General features: G+C 39.2%; 1 protein-coding gene across 2 annotated transcripts; it reads right to left on the reverse strand.

The window, feature by feature from the left end:
- Positions 1 to 10,186: 10,186 nt before the first annotated feature.
- tmem88a (transmembrane protein 88 a) lies at positions 10,187 to 20,994 on the reverse strand. Of its 2 annotated transcripts, none has more exons than XM_036595363.1 (3): positions 20,645 to 20,994; positions 14,527 to 14,904; positions 10,187 to 11,857 (listed from the first exon to the last, which is right to left on the reverse strand). In XM_036595363.1, the coding sequence occupies exons 2-3, from the start codon at positions 14,884 to 14,886 to the stop codon at positions 11,576 to 11,578; spliced, it is 642 nt and encodes a 213-aa protein (XP_036451256.1). In that variant the 5' UTR covers positions 14,887 to 14,904; positions 20,645 to 20,994; the 3' UTR covers positions 10,187 to 11,575. The 2 variants fall into 2 exon arrangements, with proteins under 2 accessions (XP_036451256.1, XP_036451255.1); XM_036595362.1 differs by having other exon boundaries at positions 20,641 to 20,994.
- Between the last annotated feature and the right edge of the window lie 1,805 nt (positions 20,995 to 22,799).

The following is a 22,799-nucleotide window of genomic DNA, read 5'->3' on the forward strand; positions in this document are numbered from 1 at the left end:
ATGCTCATTCATTGTGCAAATAACTCATAACTGGTATTTCAAAATAAAAATTTAGCGAGTAGATTTGATCAGAAATCCTAGTTACCTTCACATAGTTTTGCTTGACTAATTTTCCATATCTGTGAGTGCATTAAACAATCTGACCCACACATCACCAGAACTGAGAGCAGAGTGTAGAAGAATGAAAGGAAGAATAAACCAAATGAAGGGCAAAATGGGTTTATTTATCAATAATAAACCATTAGGACATACAGTCATATCAATTTAGTAACATCGTTAGGAAATGTTTTAACAAAAACGAGTTTGTAAATTTTTTTGTTTGTTTTGGTTTTTGTTTGTTTGGTATTTACAGCTGCTGATCTGTTACGTCTACATTATTTTGTAGATTTACTATACAGGCCATCCAGTTATCACTCTGACAGCTACAGCGCTAACTGTCCTGAGCCTGAAGAGCAAAAGAATGTTTTTATAAATTATTTATTTATTTCCTTACCCAATTATCTCCCCAATTCCAAAGCACTGACTCTATCAGTCAACTACTTCATACTCCCAATTACTTTCTAGCCTCTAGTTACTCATATATCGAGTTATTGAACTATTATAAACTATTTTATTACTGACTAAAATAACAGTCAAATACAGATTATTAATATGATTAGTGATTCCAAACTTTTGATTGGCAGGAACACTCGTGTTTTCTTGGTTTCCCAACCAAAGTTAGCTTCAGAATCTTGTCTGGATTTGAATTATGATCCCAGTGATGGGATTCTGAACGTTTACAAACCAAAATATTTCACAGTAACAAAGAAACTGCACTGGCAGTCAGGCTGTGTTCCTCATACCTGGATTATCTGTGTCAAACTCTTTAAACGGAGAACCTGAATTAGCTCTTAGCATCAAATAGACAGTTTTACACCAGTAGGGCCACACAATATGGACCGTGACTGCATTGCTACATCCTGCAGTTGTGATATGCCTTGATTGTGATATTGCTCTGCATTATTTGAACCAAAATAACTGACTTCTGTTAGCCTAGTGAAGCTGCGATTGGTCAAGTTGCTCACAGCGCACTGTAAACACTGTGATTGGACAAAGATTGTGACAAGGATTAACAAATGATATGTACTGTGCTTCCCTTATGTTCAGTCACACCAAATATGTGTTGACCTTAAAGGGGAATTCCACCAAACTTTGAAAATTTCTGTTTAATTCAGTGGTTGAGATGTAAACAAAGTCATTCAGAGTTGTCTGGAGTGAAAATGGTTCATTGTAGAGACTCATATTATTTTTTCAGTTTTCTTTGGTGGCTATTTTGCCTTAGAGCGCCCTGTATGTACCCCTCCACCACAAATGTGTTAAACAAAATAAGTTGTGCTTTAAACCAAAATATCAAAAACTATCATACAACAATGTGTCTCAGTCATCAGGCAGTGAATTCATAACCATTTCATTTAATAACTTTCTGTGAGGGAGCTTTTAGAGATGGACGCCTGGTTCCTATCACAACCACTGTGAACAATTCTGACTCGGTAAGTTTATCTAGAACAGAGCGTTTCACACCAAACCACTCTGAACGACTCTGTTTACATCTTAACCATTTAATTATGGAAAATTTTTGAAAAATCAGTGGAATTTCCCTATAACTGGATGCACAGACGTGTTAAAAAGTGACATGCTACATGTTGTTTTTAACACAAACTGCAGTATCTTGCCAAGATATGAGGAACAGGACGACAAAAACAGCAACATATACGATGCAGGTTATATATGTAAACAATTTCTGTTTTTTTTTTTATGATAGAGTCTGAAACAATCTGTCCGCCCTCTGTGGTCACCGGCCTAACCATGCATAATCAGTCCAGGTCCGGCAGAAAGGATCCAGCTGGCCTTAATTACAGTAACCGAAGAAACAAAGTTCTGGGGGGAGGAAACACACCGCTGTGTTACTGCAACTCCTTTTCACTCCCACGTTAAATTCCATCGTCCTCTCCTTCCTCCTCCTCCTCCTGACCACAGAGAGGACCGAACACACTGGAAGAAGTGCTGCATTCAACTGACTTTCAAATGTGTGCATCATTACTACATGAATAAAATATCATCGCTGTTTAAAGAAAAATAAGTAGTAACTTTACAGGAGAGATCAAAAATGCTCTTCAGTTTGAATGGAAGTTTATGTAAAGATATTTAATTCCAAACAATTTTACAGCATTTCTGTTGATTAAATCATCATGAAATTTTCACACAATGTGAAGGGAAGCTGCTGTGCTCTGATGATATAGATATATTTTTTTTTTTGGACAGCGATGATATATTACACTATTATTGCCAAAAATAAGATAAACTGAAAGGCAACAATTGTGACATGGACAAAGAAAAGATGGACACATTTGAATCGAGCCAATTCAATGCATCTATTCTCAGTGTGGGGAATTCTGGGAAATGTGCCCATAGGTCAGCAGGTGGCGTCGATGATGTTTCCGTCCATCTGGTGCCGATAGGTGACCCGGGCCTTGTGTGAAAAGTAAACAGGCCGTGTTCTGCCTCCCTCACCGTCGCACGCCCATGGGATGGAGGGAGGGAAGACAGGCTGTACCTCACCGGGGGGAACTGAGAGACAAACGAGTGAAAGAACGAGAAAAACGTGAGTGGCTTGAAGGGGAACTTCACTGATTTTTCAAAATTTCTGCATAATTAAATCATTCAGATGTGAAGTCATTCAGAGTGGTTTGATGCACAAGAGTCAAAAGTCAGAGTCCGAGTTGTTCACAGTGGTGGGGATAGGAACCAGACGTCCACCTCTAAAAGCTCCCTCATAGAAAGCTGTTACACGAAATGGTTATGAATACGATGTCTGAACTTTTGGCCTAAATAGTATTTAAAAAATCCATTAATGGTGGAGGGATACATAATTATGCAGGGCGCTGTGAGGCAAAATAGTCCCCGAAGAAAACTTATTTCAGATTTTCCACTATTTTTCCATCATCAACATTCCATATAAACTCAGAAGACTCGTGTAGGTTCACTGGTGGTTCTGGATAGTAAATAAAATGTGTATATTTGTGTTGTAGTCATGGGGACCCCTGGTTCCTATCACCACCACTGTAAAGACATCTGAACCATTTCACACCAAACCACTCTGAATCTCTCTGTTTACATAGATTATAGATTTGCTTCTTTAGTTTTAGCAGTGGAGCTAAGAGGCTAATGTAGCTAACAAGTAAAAGAAGCTTATGGTACACTAATTAGCATGGTGCTAAATGCATGTCTAAACCATCACCCATTTCTCTAAAACCAACTGGATTGGTTAAATAATTTCTAATAGACCTGTTTATATGGTTTCTGATACTGTATGAAACGCTGTTATCTATAAACATAAAGTACAGACTATATTCAAGCTTCATGATGGCTGCTACTGTTTTTAGCAATAGCAACAGTCTGTTATTATATATTATTATTATTATTATATATTAGAAATTATACAACAGTTAGTTCCGGCCACGCAAGCTGATTGGTTGAGAAGGTTCTAACTGTGCTGTTATTTCACCGTAATATCACAGGTTTTTCACAAACACTGTATCACTCTGCTGAGACGCTGTTGCTAAGCAACAACTTTGACAGCTGTAGGAGACGCTCAAGACATTTGAACGTTTTTACTTCTTACTTTGCCTCAAACAGAAAATGGACACTTTTAAGATCACATTTGACTGACAGCCGATTTGGTCAGACTCTGAAGATGAGACGACACTAAATTCCCAAACTGTCGGTTGGTCTGTGTGGAGCTGGAGAACGAACTGCCGGCTGTGCAGCGAGTGGGCGGAGCTCGTTACTCTGACGTAGCAACAAGCTGCTCATTAAGGAACTATAATTTGGTGAAGGAACTGCGAACATTAAAACATATTAAACGGCGCGTTCACGGCCCAGTTTATTAATTTATTACTGTATTTATTTAACTGTTGTATTAAAGCAATAGAACACTCGAGGAGTGTGTTATCGCCAATAACATCATGGCTGTGATGATCTACAGCGACCAAATCACAGCTGTGATGTTATTTTGTGATAACACACTCCCTCTGTAGACAACTACTATTATCTACTACATTAAAAAAAGCACATTAGCATAGCGAAGAACAGTAGCAGCCATTGAAGTTTGTCTGTACTTTAGTCCATGTTTATAGATAACAGTGTGTCACACAGTGTCGGAAAACACTATAGAGATTACCTAACATCTCCACAGGGTTTGTGATTTTGTCATCCAGTTAGCCCCATGCTAATCTGTGGGGTATAAACGTCCATTACGCGTTAGCTACATTAGCCTCACAGCTCCAGGTCTAAAACTAAAGAAGCTAACATCTAAGCTAAATACATTTGCTGTAAGGGGGGACATTGCATTAATCTGTCTTTTACGAACTACTGAAAAATCTGTGAAGACTGTGCAAATATCTGAAACGCTGTAGTATAGCTGGCAATATAATATACACTGATCAGGTATAACATTATGACCACCTCCTTGTTTCTATGCTCATTGTCCATTTTATCAGCTCCACTTACTATATAGGTGCACTTTGTAGTTCTACAGTTACAGACTGTAGTCCATCTGTTTCTCTGCATACTTTGTTAGCCCCCTTTTACCCTGTTCTTCAGTGGTCAGGACCCCCATGGACCCTCACAGAGCAGGTACTATTTGGGTGGTGGGTCATTCTCAGCACTGCAGTAACACTGACATGGTCATGGTGTGTTAGTGTGTTGCGCTGGTCTGAGTGGATCAGACACAGCAGTGCTGCTGGAGTTTTTAAACACTGTGTCCATTCACTGTCCACTCTATTAGACACTCCTACCTTGTCAGTCCACCTTGTAGATGTAAAGTCAGAGACGATAGCTCATCTGCTGCTGCACAGTTTGTGTTGGTCATCGTCCAGTCCTTTATCAGTGGTCACAGGACGCTGCCCACAGGACGCTGTTGGCTGGATATTTTTGGTTGGTGGACTATTCTCAGTCCAGCAGTGACACTGAGGTGTTTAAAAAAAAACTCCGGCAGCACTGCTGTGTCTGATCCACTCAGACCAGGACAACACACACTAACACACCACCACCATGTCAGTGTTACCGCAGTGCTGAGAATGACCCACCACCCAAATAGTACCTGCACTGTGAGGGTCCATGGGGGTCCTGACCACTGAAGAACAGGGTAAAAGGGGGCTAACAAAGTATCAGAGAAACAGATGGACTACAGTCTGTAACTGTAGAACTACAAAGTGCACCTATACAGTAAGTGGAGCTGATAAAATGGTCAATGAGCGTAGAAACAAGGAGGTGGTCATAATGTTATGCCTGATCGGTGTGTATAGTTATCGTCATACATTATGTCACAATACAATACAATATGCTTTTCTAAACATATTGTGTTTATCGTCAGCACTTGCAAAACAATGACCAACTGCATGTTTCATTATAAAGAGAGCAAAACGAGTCCTGTGTGTCCACGTCAAAAGACGGTAAAAGAAGCTCCCCTCACCGGCCTGCGGTGGGCAAAGCCTGCCGGTGCCCCGGTCTTTACAGCGTTTGTACCAGGGAAAACACTGCAGCACCTTCTTCCCCATGAGCTCGGCTGCACTGCTGGATCTGGAGGGAGAAGATCAGACATTGTGATTAAACAGTGCTTTATCTCATCAGGGAGGTTCGGGGTTACTACTGTAACAGCACTTCTGCAGAAAAGTAACCGTGGTAATTGCATTACTTGCATTGTTTGGCTCAGCCTACAGAAGGACAGCCTCATTCGAAGAAAAGGATTAAGAACGAAGGTCTGTCTTTAGGTGAAGAAGCTTTTTTTAGACCTTATAGCTCATGTTTAGTGTCGGATGTTTACTCCTTTAGTTTTAGCACTGGAGCCACAAGGCTAATGTATTTTAATTAGCCATTCTATGTATTCTATTTTCATTTTTATCTTATTTTTAGTAACATTTTTATTTTCCATCTTATTGTTTTCCCTGATTATATATTTTTTGTCATGTGAAGCACTTGGAGCATGTAATTCTTTACTGAAAAGCACTTTGAGCTGCATTTCTGGTATGAAAGGTACTTTTCAAATAAAGTTTTTATTGTTATTATTAACAAGAACTGGAAGCTTATGGTGCACTAATTAGCCGAATCAACACTTATTTATGTTGAACCATTTGGTCTGGCTAATTAATCTCTAAAAGGCTTGTTTATCTGGTTTCTGACACTGTACGAAATACTTTTGTCTGTAAACATGGAGCAAAACACAGACAAAATAGTTAAAACTGATGAACCAAAAACAGTTATAATTCATTTTACAGTCATAATTCATTTTCCAGCCTCTCTTTATCCCTTAGAATTAAACAGCTTGTTTTTACTGTGTCTTTAAGACTGATATATGTACATGAGCTCTGATCTGATTGGCTGTGCCTCAGTCCAGACTGAAACACTCCTTATAACTTCAGCACAAATGGGCGGAGCTAAATTGCTGACAACTGAATAGGCAGGTATATGTTAATGTGCTGATCCAGAGGGCAATGGGTTTCCTTTTTGAGTCTTGGTTCCTCCCAGTGGTTCTACTTCAAGTCCTGAGGGAATTTCTCCATTTGAGTCTCGGTTCTTCTCAGTTGTTCTTCCCCATGCTCTTAGAGAGTAACTCCTTTTGACTCTTGGTTCTTCTTAGTGGTTCTTCTTCATATTCTTCATGAGTTTCACCTTTTGAGTCTTGGTTCCTCTCTGTGGTTCTTCACCATGCTTTTGAAGACTGTCTCGCTTTGAGTCTTAGTTCTTCTCAGCCGTTCTGCCACATGCTCTTAGAGAATTTCTCCTTTTGAGTTTTGGTTCCTCTCAGCGGTTCTTCATCAAGCTCTTCCGGAGTTTTCACCTTTTGAGTCTCGGTTCTTCTCAGTGGTTCGGCATCATGCTTTAAAAAACTTTTTCCTTTTGAGTCTCGGTTCTTCTCAGTAGTTTTTGTCTCTTTATGTTTTTCCTTTTGAATCTTGGTTCCTCTCAGTGGTTGCTCATCATGCTCTTGAGGAGTTTCTTCTTTTCAGTCTTGGTTCCTCTCAGTGTTTCTTCTTTTCTAATGGCTCACACATGACTATCAACCCACAATTACGCATAACATTAAAGATCTTGGCTGAAAATAAAACTATCTCCGGAAATCTAACATCACTCCATCCATTCCTAATACACTATAGTTACGGGCACAGCACTTCAGGGCAGCAGAGGCCGACTATGGTCCTGCATAGATGGAGTGCAGCACAGCTTGGCTGATTTTTTCTTGCCTTATCACACCTGATTCAACTCATCAGGTCACAAGCAGGTGTGCTAGAGCAGGTAAATCACCAAACCCCACCGCTTCATTCATGCCCACTTGGTTAAAGGTCGAACTGACTCGATTAAGAAATCACAGAGAGCGTCTGGGCTTCTTTGAAAAGTGTGTTACATAAAGCACTAATCCTCATTGGAGCGAAGGAAAGTAGAGCGACTGGAGGAGCTGCCAGCACAGTAAAGGGGCTTTGGCTGGATAAACATGTTGCTTAAAGTGTCCCATCACTGTACAGCAGCACAGTGACATTACATAAACACATGGTTTTCGAATTTACACAACTCTACACAACTCTACAAACACTAAGAACTGAACACATGCAAATAATACCACAGTTACTCGCTGTGTCCCAACAACTGTATGCCAAGAAGGCAAACATCCCAATTTGAAACGTTTTAATGCATAAATTAAGAACTAAAATCGAAGTTTTAATTGTCTTTTCAGTCGAATTTGCCGTTCCACCTTAAATGATTCAGTAGTAACTGCTGCACCATTTAAGGTGGAACGGAAAATTCATATCAAGTGAAATAAACAGCTTTTTAAAGCCTAAATCATCACTCAACACTGTCACTTAAGCAGTTAACACTATAAAAATAGACCTACCTGTGGATGAATCGGTGTGATTTGACGTATCCAGTTTTTTGCTCAAACTTACTCAGCCCTGGGCTATATTTCCATCCCTATCTTCATCATCATTATCACCATCATCATCACTGCCACACTGCTCGTGTGCACACCGGAGAGTGACGCTGCTGAGGCTGAGCAGCGATTCGACTCACGAATCGTCCTGTTTGAGCGACTCTTTTAAACGACTCCGAAGAATCGATTCGTTTTTTTATCGCGAACACAAAAGTAAGCACAGTCTTTATAGGCTAAAACGGCTAAAACCTGTTTCCTAAACATTTACGTAAATGTTTCTCTTAACATCTGACTGAAATGTCCATCTTCAGAGACAACGCAGATTCCTTTGATTCACGTAGTTCTAAAGAATCGAATCAGTAAAGTGAGTCATTAGCTCGTATTAAGGGCTGGATTGCGCATGCGTGGAAGGGCAGGGGAAATTTCCACAAGCTGAGCCTTTTAAAATCACTAATCCTACAAATCTCTACCTCCCTCCAGACTCTGGTACACACACACACACACACATACATATATATATATATATATATATATATATATATATAGTTGTATTTTATTTTAAGTATGATTTTTATTTTATGTCAGTCTGCTTTTACTTTTTAAAACTTCCTTTTTCACAGCACTTTGAGCAGCTACATGTCTGAAAAGTGCTATTAATGAACTCATTACTATTATTTTTATTACTATTATTACTATTATTGTTATTATTAATGTTCCAGTGTCCCAGTAACGTCTGCGAAAATCCTCTGAGAGCAGTTTGAGAACATTGTGTACCTGATTATGGGATCAGTGACAGCACGAGAGAGTTTTCCATTAATCTCATTTAGTTTAGACTGTTTTTATTCCTGCAGTGGGACCATTGCAAAGTCCAAGTCCCCATTTTGCTGCTCTGTTTAATCTGATCTGGAATCTAGCAGTTAAAATATGATTAAAGCCACATGTGGTGATGCTTTAAAGCGTTCTGACTTTCTTCTGAAGACATAAGAGCACAGGCCGTAACCTTCTGACCCCACTATGGGCAACATATTAAACTGCTTAAGCTTTGTAGCAAATATATAGCTGCTAGTGTCCCCAGTTTCTTGTTGTAACTGTAAAGATGAGGATTAGCATTTTGTGTGTGACTGAACAGACACAGTAGATCTGCATAACAATAAAAACGTTACACATTCTCATATCAAAATGGAATATATTGCAATATATATTCCAAACAATAACTAGAAGTGTAATATTTACACCAATAAGCCATTACATTAACAGTTTATACACTCACTGTCTGTTCTATCAGCTCCACTGACCATATAGTTTCACTCTGTAGTTCTACAGTTACAGACTGTAGTCCATCTGTTTCTCTGATACTTTGTTAGCCCCCTTTTACCCTGTTCTTCAGTGGTCAGACCCCCATGGACCCTCACAGTGCAGGTACTATTTGGGTGGTGGATCATTCTCAGCACTGCAGTAACACTGAAGTGGTGGTGGTGTGTTAGTGTGTGTTGTGCTGGTCTGAGTGGATCAGACACAGCAGTGCTGCTGGAGTTTTTAAACACCTCAGTGTCGCTGCTGGACTGAGAATAGTCCACCAACCAAAAATATCCAGCCAACAGCGTCCTGTGGGCAGCGTCCTGTGACCACTGATGAAGGATTAGAGGATGACCAACACAAACTGTGCAGCAGCAGATGAGCTATCGTCTCTGACTTTACATCTACAAGGTGGACTGACGAGGTAGGAGTGTCTAATAGAGTGGACAGTGAGTGAACACAGTGTTTAAAAACTCCAGCAGCACTGCTGTGTCTGATCCACTCATACCAGCGCAACACACACTAACACACCACCACCACATCAGTGTTATTGCAGTGCTGAGAATGATCCACCTCCCAAATAGTACCTGCTCTGTGAGGGTCCATGGGGGTCCTGACCACTGAAGAACAGGGTAAAAGGGGGCTAACAAAGTATGCAGAGAAACAGATGGACTACAGTCTGTAACTGTAGAACTACAAAGTGCACCTATATAGTAAGTGGAGCTGATAAAATGGACAATGAGCGTAGAAACAAGGAGGTGGTCATAATGTTATGCTATATTATATATGTTATCGATGTAAATACATACAACAAGACTATACCAGTTACTTCCATTGCATACACCTGTCTAGACCCACATCAGAAACAAAACAGTCCTAGTGTGATACATTTTGAGCTGTAATGACAAAACAGGCACTGAGTTACTGTTAAAATGTTACGTATCAAAACACTCAGTTTATTGAACGCTGAACCAAAATGCACAAACCATAACAATAATAATAAATGAGAAAGAAAAACACAAGAGAGCCAAATGAAAGTCTGTCTGTTAGGCATAGCAGAATCAAACACACACCCAGTCCAGTAACTTACAAAAACATACAGTTAGAGGAAAAGAAAGTCAGAGCCAAACGGAACAGCCACTCAAACACAAAAGCAATCAGAAAAGTAATACCTCAGCACAAGGCTGCCGACCCTCGAGGACCGGCTTTGAGAACTCCAAACACGGTTTGAGGCCTTGTTGAATTCTACTCTGATTTCATTCTCGAGGTTTTAGTGGATTTTTTAAAACTCACTGTGTAAAAAACATTCACATTTTTTGATAAGATTACCAGCATGAACAGAAAATCAACTCAGAAAATCCCACATGTAATAGCCTATCATTGATTAGCGTATGATTGATTAGCCTCTAACTGGTTAGCCTTTGATTGTTAGCTTGTGATTGGTTAGCCTCTTACTGGCTAACCTCTGATTGGTTAGCCTCTGTTTGATTAACCTCTTTTTGGCCAACCTGTGATTTTTAGCCTCTGATTGGTTAGCCTATGATGGCTTATTTTGTGATTGGTTAGCTTCTTGTTGGCTAACATGTGATTGTTGGCCTTTAATTTTAGCCTCTGACTGGTGTGATTGGTTAGCCTCTTATTGGGTTAGTCTGTCATTGGTTAGCTTGTGATTGGTTAGTCCATTGTTTAGTGACTAGTTAGCGTCTGGTGGTTAACCTTTGGTTTGTTAGTCTGTGATTGCTGGCCCTCAATTTTTAGCCTCTGATTGGTTAACCCAGCTGTTTAGCTTGTGATTGGTCAGCCTTTTATTGGCTAACCTGTGATTATTGGCCTTTGATTTCTAGCCTCTGATTGAATAGCCTATGATTATTTAGCTTGTGATTAGTTAGCCTCTGTTAGGTTAGTCTGTGATTGGTTAGCTTCTGATTGGTTAGTCCATTGTGTGGTGACTGGTTAGCGTCTGTTTGGTTAGCCTTTGATTCGTTAGCCTGTGTTTGGTTAGCTTTTGACCAGTAGTTGCCATCACTGCTACTCCCACATGCTCACGGGTCAGAATGCATTATGAGGCAGAGCAAATGAGCTAAGCTAGTGAGATAATTTGATAAGCCTCAGAAGAGATTGTGACAGAGGCGCTGAGGAGGAGCTCCCAGAAAAGAGATATTTACATTTAAAAAAAGCCACGACGGCTATTTACATAGTGTAGTGACAGTAAAAAAGTCAAGGCAGCTCTGTTTGATTCACTCTAATAAATGTCAATTTGCATTTAAATTTGGGTACATCTGTAGTAGCCCAGCAGTTTTTACTGATGAATCTTCCTCACACCCACACGCTGCCCTTCCCCTCCCTCTCCGCTGCCCCCTGCTGGCCGCAGCAGCCCCCCAGCCCCCTGTGGTGGGATGCAGGCAGGTTTTTATAGACAGCGCGGCTGTACGGGATGAAGCAGAGGCCCAGCTGGAGGTGGCGGGCCAGTCTGCAGTAAGCAGCCAAAGCCAGAACCAGCAGAGGAACCAGCAGAAGGAACCCAACCACCAGCAGAGCTACACAGGCACCATCGTTCAGCAGGTCTGAGCAGTAAACGGAGGTTCCGTGCGGCTGCACCTGGGAGACAAGAGGAATGATATGTTTACACTGTGGTCTACACCTCTAGACTGTAGCTTGGTTTAAAATGTTTCTCTGTCTTCTTTGCCACATATAAGGTGTCATTAGGAAAAAACTGAAAGCAGAGTAAGTCGTCTTAAGCTACATCAACAAAGTCAAGCAAAAACCTAGAGGCTTCGCTAGCTAGCAATATAAAATAGATAATTGTGGTCAACTTTCCATTTAAACTCGGAAACCAGTGGTTTATTTCATGAAGCAAGTGTTTTTTCCTAGCCTGCTAACTAAACTTTTTCAATGCTTAGCCAGCTAACTTTAACCTTACTTTGATGCTTAGCCAGCTAACTTTAACCTTATTTTGATGCTTAGCCAGCTAACTTTAACCTTACTTTGATGCTTAGCCAGCTAACTTTAACCTTACTTTGATACTTAGCCAGCTAACTTTAACCTTACTTTGATACTTAGCCAGCTAACTTTAACCTTACTTTGATACTTAGCCAGCTAACTTTAACCTTACTTTGATGCTTAGCCAGCTAACTTTAACCTTACTTTGATGCTTAGCTAGCTAACTTTAACCTTACTTTGATACTTAGCCAGCTAACTTTAACCTTACTTTGATACTTAGCCAGCTAACTTTAACCTTACTTTAATGCTTAGCCAGCTAACTTTAACCTTATTTTGATACTTAGCCAGCTAACTTTAAGCTTACTTTGATGCTAACTTGAAACTTATTTTGACCTAATTCTGGATTTTTAGTTTTATGACAGTAGATCACTTTTTACTGGGCTTTGTTGCTATGGCAACTTATGCTGTATGGTTTGGGGTTACGAATCATAAACAGCTATTGGACCAATCAGGGCTGAGCTTCTGCTGCAAGTCGTCAGCTATTTGTTTAATAGTACACTTAAAATCAAGCCATTAAAACAATGGCGAGGCGACCACTTAGCTACACGCTCTGCATCGATCACAGAGGAAAAAGTACATAATAACATAACATAAATATGGATAATGTAAAGCAATTATTCTGCCAATGAACTCTACTACAGTGGCAGCAGGGACAGTGTTGCTTTCTGCTGTTACAAATGCTTGACCTTGTATATATTTACACAGTATTATTTCTTTGTCCTGCTTTGTTATAAACGTCATGCTCACGCTCGAGGATTAATCACAGCCTGAGAATCTGAACCTGAGCTAACAAAGAAAGATGTTTTATTAGATTTTGTGAAGCTGAAACTTGGTCCGGCCCCAGATGACCAAACTTCACCCAGTCTCTCCAAACAACGTGAACTTCAGGTTTGCTGTTCTTTCTCCATTGATTGTATTCACAAATACAGACGTTCCACTGACATAATTAACACATAACAGACAAAATGACTGAAAAATGTGTATAAAACGTGTCAATTTGAGCTGAAGAGATCAGTTTTCGATAGGACTGAAAACAAACATCAGATTAGAGCTAAGTCTTACTGTAACATCTGAGCTTTGGGAGAGGGGTGTGTGTGTGTGCGTGTAAGATGATAGTGGACAGTGATAAGGAGGGGAGATTATATCTGAAGCTGTGTACTTTAATGTAAGGTCATCCAGGTGGTCTGTGTCAGGAATGTAGCGGAGATCTCTCACCTGTCAGTCCTAATCAGCGAGATGTGGAGATGTGCTGGATTTGAGAAGGGCTGAAGCTGAGAGCGTGAACGTGTTTTTCACACAAACAGCGCATGTTATTCTGTAGATACGCCCATTTTTCCAAATCTGATTTGTGTGTTTTCTCTGATGGCTGAGGTGGAAGAGTTCATGGGTGATGTTTGTGAGCGTCTAACAGATCAGCAGAGCTAAAACACTGAGCTCAGAGCACGTCTGAGGAATCTATGGTGGTCCTGTGTTTTAACCCCTCAAACTCCCTTTAAAATCTACTATGAATTATTCAGTAACTACCGTAAATTATTGAGGATTTACAATGAATTATTCAGTATTTATTATGAATTATTCAGTATCTACTATGAACGATTTAGTACATAATATGAATTATTCATTATCTACTGTTAATTATTTAGTATTTCATTTGGATTATTCAATATTAACTATTATTTAGTATGTAGCATTAAGTATTCAGTATGTATTATGAATTATTCAGTATCTACTTTGAACGATTTAGTAATTATTCAGTATGTAATATCAACTATTCAGTATTTATTATGAATTCAGTATCTACTGCAAATTATTTAATATTTAATATGAATTATTCAATTTGAACAATTATTTAGTATGTAATATGAACTATTAGTATAATATGAACTGCATTTAGTATGTAGTATTAAGTATTCAGTATTTATTATGGATTATTTGGTATCAATTATTCAGTATCTACTACTAATTATTTAGTATTTAATATGAATTATTCAATATTTACTATTATTTAGTATGCAATATGAATTCAGTCTACAAATAATTATTTAGTAATAACTATGAAGTATTTAGTATGTAGTATTAAGTATTCAGTATCTACTACTAATAATTCAGTGTAATAATAATTTGGCGCTATGTTCAGTCAGTTAGCTAACACACCTGCCTGTTTTTTCTAAATTCTGATGAAACAAACATTGAAGTCCATCAGGATTATAACCTACATACAATCCTGTTATCCGTGCTGTGTGTAAACATTAAAGCTCTGCTCTTACTGATGAATGGCAGAGGAAGCCGAACACCACCATGACGAGCGCCGGGGTGAGGATGAGGCCGAAGATGACTCCGGCCAGGCCTGCGTTAATGGTGGCGATGATGAGGTTCTGGGCGGTGACGAGGACGGAGCAGGCCCAACAGTCCAGAGACCCCCTGAGCTCCAGCGGCTGGTCAGCCACGGTGCTGCCCGCCACAGAGTACGGAGGGGGCACCACCACCCCCGGGGCCGGCACTGGGGACACGGCCGCTGAGGAGATGGAGTTAGCGTGATGGAGGCGGGTTAACTCTGAGTCCACCACATCAGCCGAAAGCTGCTGAGATAACGCCTTCTCCAGGGTTCCGTTCCGAGATAAAGTCATTCTGTCACTCCTTCAGACCTTTCAGGCAGAGAAATCAGGAACAGTGATGAGAAAAGGGGCAGCATTCCCAGAAAAAATCTAGAGGGTACATTAAAGGGGTCCGTATTATGGAAAACTGAATTTTCCTCACTTTAATGCTGAATAAGCTTAATAAGTTTCAAAATGTACCATTCACTCCCATATATGGAAACTGCTCTGCAAAAACAGCCTGTTTTGAATTCACTGGTTTTGTGATGTCACACAAACCATCACATTTGCATACACATTCAGCCTATAGCAGCTTGGCCCCACCCACTCACACTGGAGTCAAAAAGAGTGTTTTGACTGATTTATAGATGTGGCACAATACAGAGCAGCCAGTCAGAACACAGCTATTTGCATATATCAGTCTTAAAGGCACAGTAACAAAACATCAGTTAATAGACAGAAGTGGGAATACAGTCATGAAAAAATGAATTAGGATTGTTTTTGGAATATAAAACTAATAAATGTGATGAAAGTGGAAATAAAATGCAAGAAGAATGTAACACACAGGCCCTTTAAGGCTCCACTGGTAATTAAAGCTCAACAGCCATAAACTACAACTCAACTATCTCAAATAACGGTAATATAGAGACCACATATAGAGTCGTTAAAGCAATAAGCCACGAGAGGCTGTGCATTACTGCGATTTTATCACAGGAAGGATGTTCTTAGGCACGACGAGAAGTGGATTAGAACTCCCTTCCCTGTGATAAAATCACAGGAACACACGGCTTATTGCTTTTATAAAACGGTGGTCAACATAAAATACGGTAAAACACAATTTTTCAGAAAATTATTCAAGTTATTATTAATAAAAATGGATATGAACAAGTATTCCGCCAAGAAATGTAGTTCCTTTAGAGTACGGTATCATTGCCAAGCAACCACAGACCACTGAATGAGGAGTTCGGCAGCCCATCGCTGTACACTGCGGTCATTTCGTGAATTTTTAAACTTTTTGTCGTATAAAAGTGAACATATGATAACACGGCACTGTTTAATGCACAAACTTTCACTTTAAGTACTTTTGGTCACTAAATCACCACCGAGAGTCTTATTTAACACCAATCCAGCGGCGCCCTCTTCTCATGCTGGGGCTGAATCTCAAACAGCTCCCTGCTCCCTACATAGTGCACTACATAGGAGTTTAAATACTGGATCCTGGAGCCCAACAGAGCAAAATACAGCTAAGAAACAGTCATCTGGGACTCAGACTCATCCACACTCGATACATGATGCACTGTTTGGCTGTAGAGGCTAGAATTTCTACTCTTCCATAGCTAGAACACTATTTAGGGAGTATGGAGCCGTTTGGGATTCAGTCTGGGTTTGACGCGACTTCTGACTGAAACACGGAAATTTGAAATGTGTAAAACATTCAGGTGACATTTTTAGTCTTTTATACTGCAGTTTTACAGTTAATCACACTGTAAGTGCTTTAATTCAAGCCTGTGATATTAATGATGGAGTTGTTTACAGTCTTGTTTATCTTTTAGCCTGTTAGCTGGCTGACCAGCCTGGTTCTATATAAGAACACAAGCTGAAATCTGAACCATTTCATGCCAAACCACTCTGATTACTCTGTTTACATCTCACACACTGAACTATACAGAGATATTGGAATTAGTCCATGTAGTTGCTGAAAGAAGCCTTAGGATGCAACAGTCGGGTATTAAAGACATTCATTTACTTACTGTTAAATCACTGCTAGAAATAATTTCATAACTACACACTTAAAACGATGGTTCTTCAAGGGTTCTTTAGTAAAACAATGGTTTAGTAAAAAACATTCAGACTGATGGAGAATGTGTTATATATGGTTCTACTAAAGAACCCTTGAAGGACCATCATATTTAAGTGTGTACCATTAAAAAGATGTTAAATGTGTATACGAGGACCAGGAGGCTGGCCTGGCTGACAGCTCCTTGCGTGGTAAATGGTCAATGACCCTTTCACTGAAGCAATCTCTTAAAAAAGCAAAGCTCGCTTTTCTCAGAATCCAGTGGCACGAAGTCTGGAAGGTAAACAGAGATAACTAAGTAACTGTGAACAGCAGGAAACAGACCCCACTCCGAACCCCCCCCCCCCCCCCCCCCCGCACTGACCGGAACTCCAGGATGACTAAAAACACAAAACAATGAGCCAGGAACAGGCCTCTCAGGAAAGGCAGTGTGCTGAGCCGACTGCATATATCTCTCCAGGCAGGACATCTCCTCAAACACACGGCTTCCTGCAGCCGCACGCACAAATAAACCCAACTGACCGCCCGGCGCACACGGGCCGTGACCTCCCAGTCGAGCGATCTTGATGATGTTTGTTTTTGAAAACACTTTTCTTAGTTAAACGTAGGTGAATGTACGATGTATGTCATTGGGCCCAATTACCACTGGGGCTAATTAAGGGGGGTGGGGGGTGGTTTGTGTCTCCTCCACTATTTGAATTCATGTGAGATAATTTTGGGATGGTTGTTGAAAAAAGTGCATAGCTGAGTTACAAAAGATCTCAGGAGTCAATTATTATCCATCCATCCATCATCTAAACCGCTAATCCTTCTGGGTCGCGGTGGGGTGCTGGAGCCTATCCCAGCTGTCATTGGGCGGAAGGCAGGATATGAGTCAATTATTATATTGCTGTTAATTAGTTTTAAAGTCGAACTGAACCCAAAATGGTGGTTGTTTTGTTCAGTTATAGTCAGTAATGATGAAAATATCTGAGTGCCAGCCTGCCCTGGGATCATTCTCAGCACTTCTTGACTGTACTGTGATTGTTTGTTGAATTATGCCATTACAGTTATTAATATTCATAATTTTCTATTCTCAATTATTATCATATTGTCGCTGTCCCAAGAAAAATATCTCAATTTTTTGTGATTTTTACTTTTCTACATCATTTGAACACAACAGCTGTTCTTTATATTCATCAAATTTCATGATGAATGGACCAATAGAAATGCTCCAAAACTGCTTAGAAAAAAGTCTCTTTCCATTGACTTACATTAAAAGATAAGAACATTTTGCTCTCTCCTGTAAAGTTACTATGTTGGAGATACTTGTTTTTCTTTGCTAAAATATACACAGTTACATCCTGCTTTGCACAACTGTCCATACTCTCAGTACCGTGTACTGCCTGTGTTCTGTTTTGTATTTACTGTCTTTTGTATTTATTTACTGTACTGTATTGTCTGCACTGTGTTTATTGTATTGTCTCGCACTTGTGCTCCTGTGTTGGTCCTGGAGGAATGTTGTTTCGTTTCACTGTGTACTTATATATAGAGCTGAAATGACAATAAAGCCTCTTGAACTTGAATTGAACTTAATCAGACTGAGGAGTTTAGTGACACAATGGAAAGGAAAAATGCCTAATATATATATATATATATATATATATATATATATATATATATATATATATATATATATATCAATATGAGTGTAATTTTTGTTTACCCATATATATATATACCTTGTGTGGTTCTTTAGAGAACCATTACATTGCATGTCATAGAACCTTTTTTTCAGTACATATAAAACTCTTTTGCTAGGAGTCATATTGCAATATAACTGTTGGGGGAACATAATATTTAGATGACTACGTTTCCCTTATAAATGAAATAATATTTAATTTCTGCTTTCTTGATTTTATGTCAGCAATGTTATCAATGTGTTCATATCATTCATATTCTATCGTTCTATCGATTAGCATAAAAGACCTGTAAAACCCCTCCACAAAGATATAAATCAGGGGCTATAAGTGACTGCATATCCAAAAATGGCCATCTTTGTATATATTCATATACATATTCAGCTATATAAGTGGGTATATCTGACACACCATTGCTGTCTTATCATTATCATAATCTCAAAACTCAAATATAATTTCTCATATTTCGCATTTTTATACGATTTTAAGCCATAAGCTTTATGTTTCATGGTGAATGGAACAATAAGTCCAAAATGACAATGATAACAAATGATAACATAAAATCTTGTTACATTAACGCACATTAAGCTTGTTCTCTTATTAAGCTGCTGATATGATTCATCAGAATGACTCATTAACGTCTATATCTACTTTACTTTAGTCACATTTGGCACGTATTTATCTTGTGATCCTGAGAACGGCCACAGAGGGAGTGTCCTCCTTTCTAATAACAGGCCGTTTTTTAATCATCAGTTTGGCTCTTGGCCCGTCTTTTTATTCATGTGAGGGACGGTGCATGACATTAGCCTGCCAATTATAGAGCTGATATTATCAACATTTTGATTTAAGAATCTTTCCCACGCTGTCTGCTGCTTTAGCTAATAAACGCTTATATTAAGGATTTTATTATTTATTACTGTGGTAGTAAAAGTCTAAGAAAGTCCTATAGAAGATTCCACCTCCTATAGTCTCAGAACAAGAACAGAGGGCATTTGGTAAAGAAGAGAAGGAATTAAAGCAGAGCAGAAATCTGATAATCACCAACAGACGTGACTGACCGTCCCAATTTTATAGCACAATCCAGGAAAAGCAAACTTCCTGCCCACTGCATTAAGAGGTAACACTGAACTTGGTAAGTGCATAAATAAGTACATACAGTTTCAGGAGCTGATTAGGTTCTAATATTATCACCAACCTCCCGATACTGATTTATCATAATTATTTTGACTTTTTTAGCATAATTTGAAAGCTCCTTTAATGTTTACTGTGTTTAACCTGTTAAAATCAATCGTGTTGTATATAAAAGAGTCTATCTGAAGCATTAAAGATGCGATATAGGCAACCAAGGTATCATATTAAAGCTCAAAATCTCTACTTTTCATCCATTTTGCCATTTTATCTTTAATTACATAAGAAAAATAAATATTTTGGTCACAAAATACCTTGCCATGAAAGTTTTTATGCCAAAATATTAGTTACAGTATGAACGTTCATAGTTTTCGCAAAGGCATTCTTTGGCCAGTGTGGACATATTATACATCAAATGAACAGGCTAAATGTCAGGATTATGATGATGAAATCATCGTATTTTGATCATTACAAATTCATTTCAATATCTTTAAATGTTTTCAATTACACATTTGAAGGATTTTCAGTAACATTACAGCAGGAAGTTCCCTCTATTTTACCTACCGCTTGAGTAAAAAGCCTAAGATTTGGATGGAATTTCAGGTGGAAAGTGGAAAAAAGGGCTGGAGTGTTAAGTGGTTAAAGTTCATGAGCCAAAATTACTTGGAATTGTTAGATTAGCCTCCATTATGAGTTAATAATATTTGGAAATGTAATATTGTTCTTCTATAAAATTAGTGTTTTGGAGATATTGGGTTTTGGTCCAACAACGACAACAAAGTTCCAGCTGTTTACTGATGAAATTCATCTTGATATATGGATTTATGCTATGTATGTGCTGTCACCGTCACAGCAAAACCTTGTAATGTACATGAAATATGGCAGTTGTCATTTATATTATATGAATATTTGGTCCAAAATTACACAGAATAAAATCTTAGTCACTTTAACGCACATTTTTCATTCTACTATAAACCATTTTGGAAACACAACATTTTGTTATGATATGTTCATATAATTGCTAGAAATAATTCTCCATACAGTTCTTGTAGTTGCTCACTGCAGTTCTCACCTGTATGGATCTTCTTCAGTGAAGATGAACCCTAATAATTATTGCATTATGCAAATTTATGCCAGTTCTACCAAGTTCTTCTCACTGTACTTACTTTAGTTCCTACTTACTTACTGATGTTCCAGAACTGCGGACCTCTTAATCCTCTTCGAGACCACCTCTCTGCCGGCCGAGTATTTTCTTATGTTTCAGGTTTTAATCCTTAACTTGGCGCGCGGATCCCTTCACTTTGTCAAAACTCGACTAAATCCATGGAATTCATGCAGACAGTCCTGCTCTTTTCACCTGTTTGACTGTGTTATTTCAGATATTCTCAGGTGCGACTGGTACGTCAGCAGCCTCTGGTGAGTGATTGAGTGGTGCCACTGCTGGTCGGCCTCCTCTCTCTCCCTCTAACGGAAAACTCTGCTTTCCTCCTCTTACTCTCTCCCTCCTTTCCTGCCTTGCTCCTTCCTTCCTTTGACGATGTCCTGCTCTGGCAGGGCGTATATATCTCCCCTCCCACCTCTCTCCTGGGCTTGGGTCCACTCCTGGTTGGGTTAGATAGGGTATTTGGACATAGAGGTCCAGATGATTCCATGATAACTACAGCTCTTAGAGCCCAGAGCTCACCACTCTGCACTCTGGAATGTTCTGTCCATTCGCAGTTGCTTGATTTGGATTGTCAGTTTTTTCTCTAAACACTCTGATGTCAAATGGCAAGACCATAATGTTGGTGTTTGGTGGAATGTTTGGTGTTTGATGAAGGATGTTGGTGTTCACTGGTGGATGTTGGTGCTGGAGAATGTTGGTGTTTTTTGGAGAATGATGAGGTTTGGTGGAAAATCACAGTGGAGTAGACTCATGGTGTTTGTTGGCAAATGATGAGCCCAGAGGACGCTGACCTAATGATGTTCTCTCAAACATCAAAATTAGTATTTTTTTGGGTCTAGGATGTTCCCTTGCAGTTGTGCTGGTTCATTTGTTTTAACTGTTCTTGAATTAAAGCATAAAGCAGACTGCCAACATTAGAATGTTGGTGTTTATTGGGGCAGATTGGGTCAGTAGGCACTGGTGAAATGAATATTGTCCAGAATAATAGAGCTTATGTCTACACTACAATTCTTCAACACCATTCTCCAACACACACCATCATTATCCACCAAACGTCACCATTCTCCAACACCATCATATATAACAAACACCACCCTTTTCCAACAAATATCACCATTCTCCAACAAACACCAGCATTCCTCCAAAAGACACCATTTTCCACCAAACCTCATTTTCCCAAAAAACACCATAATTTTCTACCAAACATCGCCATTCTCCAACAAATACCACCATTCTCCAACAAACACCAGCATTCCTCCAAAAGACACCATTTTCCACCAAACCTCATTTTCCCAAAAAACACCATAATTTTCTATCAAACATCACCATTCTCCAACAAATACCACCATTCTCCAACAAACATCAGCATTCCCCCAAAAAACATATTATTTTCCACCAAACATCACCATTCTCCAACAAATACCACCATTCACCACCACACATCACCATTCCCCAACACCATCATTCTTCAACAAACATTACGATTCTCCAACAAATACCATCATTCTCCAGCAAACACCATCACTTTCAAAGAAAAACCACCATTCCCCCAAAAAACACCATTATTTTCCATCAAACATCCTACAAACACCATCATTCTCCAACGAACACCATCATTCTAATGTTTTTATTAGATGTTAGGTTGTTACAAAGAGGGAGAGTATTATTTATTATATGTTTTAAAGATGCACCAACTATCATCTAAAATTGTTTGGCCTTATTTGGGGAGGAACAGTCATGCTTCCGCCTACTGTGACATTACCTTGTCTTCTTTTTCTCCAAGGCTACTCATGGACTAGAAGTTCTCATCTTAGAAGAAGTCTAAAATAAACATGCCTAGAGGTTTAATGGTGTCAGTTGTGTTAAATTTATGTCCAATTTTTTTTTGTCTACAATGTTCCTTCCTATTTGCACTGGTTCATTTGGCTGCCTGAAGAGTATAAAGCTGACTGCTAAATAAAAACACTGGTGTTTGTTGGGGCAGGTTGGGTGAGTGAGCACTGGGGAAATGGATGTTGTCCAGTCCAGAATCTCTGAGGTGATGTCTGTATCACTCGTTTTCAACACTTCAAGCACGTGTAACAGTAGTTAGTGACAACGACATTTGCATGATAAAACAGGAAACACACATCATTTCTTTTCATTGTGTTTAATAATTGAGGTTGAAGATCAGGAA

Source organism: Colossoma macropomum, unplaced genomic scaffold (genome assembly GCF_904425465.1).
Source record: "Colossoma macropomum unplaced genomic scaffold, Colossoma_macropomum, whole genome shotgun sequence".
Classification (NCBI taxonomy): domain Eukaryota; kingdom Metazoa; phylum Chordata; class Actinopteri; order Characiformes; family Serrasalmidae; genus Colossoma; species Colossoma macropomum.

What these genes read in the sequence shown, in the direction of transcription:
- tmem88a (XM_036595363.1), bottom strand. Translation starts at nt 14,886, where the DNA reads ATGACTTTATCTCGGAACGGAACCCTGGAGAAGGCGTTATCTCAGCAG. An exon ending in GCTTCCTCTGCCATTCATCA is followed by an intron (nt 11,858 to 14,526) that starts GTAAGAGCAGAG and finishes CTTGTCTCCCAG; the next exon opens with GTGCAGCCGCACGGAACCTC.